Source organism: Montipora capricornis, chromosome 12 (assembly GCF_036669925.1).
Source record: "Montipora capricornis isolate CH-2021 chromosome 12, ASM3666992v2, whole genome shotgun sequence".
Classification (NCBI taxonomy): domain Eukaryota; kingdom Metazoa; phylum Cnidaria; class Anthozoa; order Scleractinia; family Acroporidae; genus Montipora; species Montipora capricornis.
In genome coordinates this window covers 9,946,810-9,954,654 of record NC_090894.1, presented here as the reverse complement: position 1 = coordinate 9,954,654, position 7,845 = coordinate 9,946,810, and the positions used below count along the sequence as shown (strand labels likewise).

At 40.2% G+C, this 7,845-nt stretch overlaps 1 protein-coding gene and 1 long non-coding RNA gene across 2 annotated transcripts in view; both read right to left on the bottom strand.

The window, feature by feature from the left end:
* The window catches only part of LOC138027148 (uncharacterized), a 1,738-nt gene extending 1,088 nt beyond the window's left edge, over positions 1 to 650 (bottom strand). The window contains exon 1 of the long non-coding RNA XR_011127413.1: positions 1 to 650. This exon is cut by the window's left edge and continues 23 nt beyond it. This is a non-coding gene — a long non-coding RNA (uncharacterized lncRNA).
* Positions 651 to 684: 34 nt separating this feature from the next.
* On the bottom strand, positions 685 to 7,694 carry LOC138027147 (monocarboxylate transporter 10-like). Its single transcript, XM_068874661.1, has 4 exons — positions 7,490 to 7,694; positions 5,547 to 6,163; positions 3,755 to 4,124; positions 685 to 1,180 (listed from the first exon to the last, which is right to left on the bottom strand). The coding sequence occupies exons 1-4, from the start codon at positions 7,692 to 7,694 to the stop codon at positions 996 to 998; spliced, it is 1,377 nt and encodes a 458-aa protein (XP_068730762.1). The 3' UTR covers positions 685 to 995.
* Positions 7,695 to 7,845: the final 151 nt, after the last annotated feature.

Below are 7,845 nucleotides of genomic sequence, written 5' to 3'. Positions count from 1 at the left end.
CAAACAACTGAGCCACCGCTGCGCGGTCGGAGTCGGAAGGAGAAGCGGAAGAATAAACCAACCACAATGCTTGGAATCGAGCATTGATTGGTTCCTCCGCTCCTCCTTCCGACAATCTAGTTTTTACCGGATCATAAGCGACGGAGTCATAAGCGGAGTCGTAAGAAAATGGGATCGTTCAGATTTTTCCGATTCCTACTCCGTCGAGCTCGTGACTCCGCTTACGACTCCGATCTTTGCTTTCCACTAGGGTCATAAGCGCTCTTACGACTCCCACTGCGACGCTAGTGAAAACCAGCCTTTATCGTTAGTGGGGAGTTTCTCTTATTAGCTCCTTTTGTTCGTCCACCAGCAATTGTACATTGCAGCATTATCTGCGTCGCTAGAGATTGGTTGCAAACCACCTTTACAACATGCATATGCACTTTTGCAAAGAAGAAATTTCTCCAAATAATTGGGACGAAGACTGAACTTCGCCACCCAAATTATTTTAATATCTTATGAAGTCGTCTTCACGTTTTTAGATCAGTCCTGCAGTGCTCCAAAAATTACTACTTAATTTCTTAGACTAATCAAGACCAATGGCGGCGATAGTGCACAGTTTTGCAGTGATCAACCCATCAATTTTTTTCAAGCCTGCAAGAAAGCTCTCCCCTAACCCCACCCCCCCCCCCCCCCCCCGTCAAAAATATGAATAGTTTACTATGACAAATTACTAAAGAATCATAATGATAAAGTACGATGGAGAGAATACGAATACGATGGATAAGCATAAGCCACATTTCATCTTTCTTATTTAAACCTAAAGATTCAAGGGTGCATGTTTGCGATGTGTATGGGGTATGCCTCTCTTGCTTTGCCCGTATTTGTATTCGGCTTGAATGAATGACGTCGAGTGAAAAAGATGAAATGTCTTGAGCGGTGTGACTATTAGCGAGGGCGTGTTCTGAGATTTACATCTTCTAGGTCAAGCTTCAATGAAGGTTTGTATTTGGCTACAGTTTTTCTCCCAGCTCAAACTGCTCGTCGGGTAGACGAGTCTCTTCAAACTCTGCGTGATTGTGTAAATCGCGCTTTTTGTCGCAAATAAGAAATAAAATCATCGCTGCCCCTACAAATTCCACCGCAGCAGCGAAGATGAAAGACGGGATGTAAGTGTTTAGGCGATCCGTCATAAAACCTGAAAAAAGAAAAAGAATCTAAGGTATGATGCTTTGTTTGCAGTTTATGGTCGTTTCGCTATACATCGAAGTCGATTCGCTGCAACAGATTTAGTCGTTTCACTAAGAAGATATTTCAAGTCACCAAACTTCACAATCGTTTTGCTTTTTGCTATCTTGCCGGAAAACATGTTTAAAGACACATGCAGCAAAACGACTTGGGACAAAACGAACTACAACAGCTATGCATAACTGGCCAACGTTATCTTGGGACGGAGAGGGGGGTAGTCAATCACGCACATGAGAATAGAGAGTCGGTCGCCTTTGCAGCGTTAGGAACTATGAAGTCGGGTTAGATCAACGTTACTCTATTGACTGAGCTACAAGGTCAGACGGGAACAGGTCGTGGGAATTTAAGATGTCAATGTCACCGCAACGAATATGTACAAGTACAAGGAAGGGTGACGTTTTTGCAAACGTTGGCCGTGTAGCACTTATATTTCAACAGGCTTAACTGTTAAAGGGTAATTTGAAGTGCTAGTTTTCTACCCATATTCAAGAGTCCATCACCAGGGTAACTCCAAGGGTAAGATTTACTCAAATTGGCATAGTCCCTATCAGCGTCAGAAAAGTGTCTATTTTTGAACCAAGTTTTGCGGGAAAATTGTGACCTTATTTACAATTTAGGAAAAGGGGGGGTTAAGGTGAATTAAAAAAAACGCGTTTTCTATCGTTTTAAACGCATTTAAACAACGTTTAAACGCACAAAAAACGAGTGCGTAAGATTAATTGTTTATTTTCCCCCAAAACTTGGTTTGAAAATAGACACTTTTCTAGCGCTGATGGGGACAAACCCCAAATAACTATTGGTAATGGACTCTTCGTTTGAACAAAAGTGACAAAGTAGGGATCGTGATAAATACATTTGCCCAGGAATGATTAAGATGGGGTCTATAATTGGCCACATAAGAACCTATGATGGGGTAGGGATCTATGAGGCAAGCACCAAATGGTGTCATACTCAGGAAAAACCGACCAAAGTTCTGGCCCTCGTTTGGCTTTCGTAACTGTAGTGGTACCCAATCTCCCACAAACTGGAAAGCTTAGTAAGCCAATAACAGACATGAAAAAATTGTAAAAGTTTGAATTTGACAAATGTTGTAATCTGCTTCAACCAATCAGTTGAATGAACTTCAAAGAAAAAGAAAGTGCACATTGCCAAAATATCCCTTGCTTTATTTTCTGCCTTCCTTTTATTACGTATATTATTAATGAGTAATCACATGATTTCTTGGGTAATTTGGTGTAAATAAGCACTTGTACATTTTTCAGACTATAAATCGCACCAGCCGAACGGCTAGTGCAATTTTGTTCATCTGAAAAATTTTACTCCAGCTTATTTATACCAAATTGCGAGAGCTCTCGCTTTCCACTGATGTGGAAAACATCTGAGGAGAGGGGCATCTGTTTTCACCGTCACCCAATAAAAAAGAAAATAAAATGTTATAAAAGACTAATACATAAATAACTCTTCCAAGCCTCAAGTCTTTTTGGTGCATCGTTTCTGATTTATTTGCCAAAAACATGTCACTCAATTTTACTGAGTTTTGTACAGAGACGCCATGTTGTTCCTTGGAGGGGCACCAAATTGAATATGGCAGCCTCGAATCAACAAAACATCTGGAGCTCAGTTTGCAACAAAAGCCTTCTCTTTTTGTACGTGAGATGAACTAAGTGAGCATAAACAAGTCTTCTACAGCTTGTAATGCTTACTGGTAATTTCCCAAAAATCACAAGGAGAAACTGGTTTTTTTTTTGCACCATACAGCTTTATCTCAGCTACTGTCTTGGTGTCATGCAAAGCAAAAATTTAAAAATTCAAAATGCCGTATTCTCAAAACGACAAACGCTGCAGGGCACAAGACTGGTAAAAAGATTTACTTCTAAGTTATTTTTTTTTACCTGGTATCAATAAAAAAATGAGAAGCCCTGCAGCTTTGATTTTGTAATTTGATGACCTCATGTGAAAACATTCATGACCGTGCAACTTGCACTGCACTTGCTCTTCCGACTGAACCAGCTGAGAGCTGGTTAATTGCCACTGACCATCTCTCAGCTGACTAACTTAAAAGTTGCTTATCTACCTAACTGCAAAGATCTTCCTAATTTTAATATTTAAAGGGGCTATGTCATGAAAATGATGTAATTATTATTTCATGACACCCAAAATGCCCAAACTGTAGAATGAAACATTGCAATAACCACTCAAAAGTGTTGAACAACATAAAAGAAATACAGCAAAAGGAAAGAGAAGCATGGTCGAACACAAATGGACAAGATTGAAATGGAATGCATGTGGGTAATCTGGAAAAGGTCAGCCCGATGTTTTTCAAGTTTATGGCAAATAGCATGGATAAAGGTCGTTTTTGCTCAGAATCATCTTGCTTGTGACGTTGCGATAATTTTATCAGTAAAGGAATTCCACATTACCATGTTCGAGTTTTAACCTTGTCATTAACTAAAGATTTCCCCTAATCACCCTTAAATAACATTACATGCATAGCCCCTATTAAACTCAATATTTAGCACAGTACCTGCAAGTGGAGGGCCTGTGGCAATGGTAGTCCCATAGAACAGCCCACTCATACCAAATGCTGATGCTCTCTTGCTTGGTTCCACACAGTTAAGTATGATTAAGTTGAAAGAGCCAATTGAAAGACCATCGGCCAAGCCATAGAAAATAGAAAAGACCACTAGATAAACATAATTTTTGGCCTGGGAGAGAAAGACCACAGATGAGCCATCTAAAACAAGGCCCAACATGTAGACATGAACGGGATTTACACAGGGTACGTTATTCAGAATTCCGCTGAGTAATCGGGCCACAAATGTGGTGATACCAATGTAAATAAATAGCTCTGATGCAGCATCAGCTGATACATTAAGATCCTTTGAGAATTTGACCTACAGACAAAAAAGCAGATTTTTTAAATCAAAAAATGTCATGTCACCATATATTTTTTTATTCTGTCTGCATTGTTTAAGACTACAATCCTAGACAAAAAAGAAAATCTGAATATTTTTCTTTGTTGAGATACCGTAAATCTTTTCAGCTTATTTCAAAAGATTATTCTCTTTTTCCTTTAATTTGAATTCCAGTTTGGTATGCGGCAAAATTTAACAAAAACCATAACTTGTTTGACTCACAACCGAGCTTGTGCGAGGCACAGGCCTTAATTCCTGAGCCAACAATACAAATAATATTACTCCTTCGCATTGTTAAAATTCTATCAAAAGTAGAATAGTACAAAACAGTTTGAGGTGTCATCTCAGGGATAGCCCCATGCCTCTATAGCATTACAGTTATTGCTATACATGTAGCATTATCGTCCTAGTGTGGTATTTTCTTAGCACTCACTGTGTGTGTGTTCTGTGTTGTAGGTGTGTGTACTGACCTACACTTATGTTATATATTACCAATCTGGCTACCTGCCATTTTTAACCCAATCACCCCTAAAGGGACCCCCACAGACTTTAAAGTGCCCCTTACGGACGAGTAAAATTGTCTGGTGTTACACGGAGTAAAATCTATGAGTCTCCCTCTCAGGTGGAAATGGGATAACTTTCCAGTTTTTCCAGGTAGCCAGGTCCCTCTCTGAATTTCCATAATAGATAAAAATTTTGTACAGCACATATTTCTAAGTATATGACCAAGAGGGAAATAAAGCTTGTTGTGTTATGCCTCTCACCATCTTGGCTGTAGGACAAACGACTGCTAGTTTGGTCAACTGAATACACAACTGGTACGTGTGGCCTTCTAGACATGAAATTGCAATCATTGATGCCATATGCATGGCATTTTTGATAGACAATTCTCAGTTCTTTATTAACCCACTGACCCCTTGGAGTGAGACTTACTAGATTTTGCTCTGTCTAATGCCACACAATTTTACTCACCAATGGGGATAGGGGGGGGGGGGGATGGGGGGGATGGGCCAGTACAGGAGTCAATGCATTGAAGTCAACTCCCACTTATTCTAGTAACATCTACATGTACAGCTACAACTTTACTTGGAAACATAGGGTCGCACATCATGCCATTGTATGATACTGGGTCCACACATTGAAAAGAGGAGGCATTAAGCTACTCCAAAACTATTTCAAAGTAATATCAAGGCTGTTGCCTAACAGGAGCCCAGTAGCCTGGGGCTCCCAAAGAATAGCTCTGGGCTCCTTAAATTTTTCACAGCAACACCTTTCACTTCATATGTTGGGCTCCTAAGTTCTCAGCGTTTAGCTCTGAGGGCCCCTTTAAAATTTTCTTAGACAGCAGCCTTGAATATTATTATAGACAATCAACCTTTAGTACAGTAAAGGCATTCTTACCAAGTGAAGTCTTGGTGTATGGTGTCCCAAAGCAGCTAGGGTGAAGGAAAGAGTTCCCACAACGAAAACTTTATTTTTAAAAATCGACAAATTGAGCAACTTCTTTGGTATATCAGCTCTTCTCTCCACTGGTTTTTTGTCTGCTATTTCAACTTGATTATAAACCATTTCTGTTCTGGTAGCTGCCTTCTTTTGTACAGCAGGGTCAAAGGTCAAACATAAGAAGCACACAATTGAGAAAATACCAGCAGTTATACGATATGTGTTTTGCCAATCAAAGACATTCAACAAGGATTGAAGAATTGGTGCTAAAGCAAATACTCCGATTCCAGTTCCTGATGCAACTATACCAGTAGCTACTGCTCGCTTCTTGTGAAAGTACTGGGATGTTATCACAAAACATGAGACAAACAGGCAGCTGCTCCCAAACCCAAATGGAACACTGTAGGTCACATACAAAAGAGTAATTTGTGAAGCAAGGGGTGAGAGCAAAAGACTGCCAATGCATAGCAGAGCACCAAGAAAGGCAGTTCGACGACAGCCAAGACGATTGGTTATCACACTGCTTAAAGGACCAAGGATAAACGTACAAGCAATGCCGACGGAACCAACCCATGCTGCAGAACAAAAAGGTTGTTATTAGGGAAGTTGAATGCAGTTTTGCAGGAAAGGATTGGCAAGCGATGATTCTTTTCAGCATTATAAAGTAGCTAAATGAACGATAATTATTTTAGCAAGGCAAACGCTCTCCAAAAATTCTCAAATCGTCAGCCAGGCTGGTCAGGTTATCAAGCCAGGTTGGCTTGGGTTCAGCTGGGTATTACATGCAGCAAGCTAACCCCTGGTGAGCCCACTAGATTTGGCTCAAACATTTTACGGCAGTAACTCATTGCTTTTGAAATGGCTCCAAGCAGAATGTGTCAAATGATTCTGCCTATTTCTTCAGCATTTTGCTGGACTATTTTCACACTTATGCAACCTCATGAGCTACTATTAATCAACTCGTGGGTCATTTAGCGTTAAAATTTATGCATGAACCTGGATGTCCTGTCAATAGGATCCCAATCAGCTGGAATCCTAGTGTATCCAAAATATACATGTAAGTGGGCTGCAGGCCCACTAATCAGGTTACTAATAAACCATAAACTAGTCATCAATTGATGTTTTACCCACGGTGCCAGGATCTCAGCATAACGAGCACAAAAGATAGTCAAATGACCAGAGTTTGCCCGGGAAGGGGGGGGGTTGTTGAAGTTTCGATTTGTTCAGCGCATTAGTTTGCGAAGTACAGCCTGTGACTCTTTGTCAACTTACTTGATAAAGCCAAATTTTCACATTGGTGGAAAGTGATTGCTCTTTCTGCGAGTTTGATCGTAGCACGAGTCAAGTTCGAGCCCGAGTCAAGTTCGAGTCACGAGTCAAGTTCGAGTCAAGTTAAATTTTCCTTTTTTTTTAGTAGTTTTGTTTTTAATTGCTGTGTGAAAATAATGTACCAGAGGTAATTAGGGCTAATTAGGTCTTTTTGGGGCTAATTAGGCCTAAAATTAGCTTTAATGAATGTTTAGGGTATTTTTCTTTAGGCCTAATTAGGCCTAATTAGCAAAAAAAGACCTAATTAGGCCTAATTACCTCTGGTACAATATTTTCACACACCAATTAAAAACAAAACTACTAAAAAAATAGGAAAATTTAAATTGAAACGAACTTGACTCGTGACTAGAACTTTACTCAGGCTCGAACTTGACTCGTGCTACGATCAAACTCTCTTTGATGAAGCATGAAACAGAAAAGTAATAGAATGAACTTCACGTGTTGTTTTGGAATATCTATCTCCCGTCGCCTGCAAGGGGAGGCTACAAATCGTTCACTTCAGCCTTTGAATGTGGGTGGTGTGCTACTGATGTATTATAAAGCTTACATGTAAATCCGCAGATTCAACTTACCTGTTCTTTCACGGGTTTCTTGAAAATAATCCATAAGTACTGGAAACAAAATTCCAAAATTTAACAACACCCCGAAGACCATAGCAACGATGATGGTCGAGCAGAGACACACCAGCCATGACCAAGGGCTGTCAACTTCTTTTCGACAAACTCGATGATATAAAGAGCTCAGAGACACGCACTCCGTGTGTAAACAGTTCGTCATTTTTTGCTTAGCCATAATATCGTACCAAGACCTCCAGCGGTTAGGAAACGGTACACAACAGAAGAAAGGGGTCTGGGGTGGAGCTATTCACCCAAAACTTCCGGAAATTTCGGAAATTTTCCGCTCGCTCTACCTCTGAAATTACGATTAT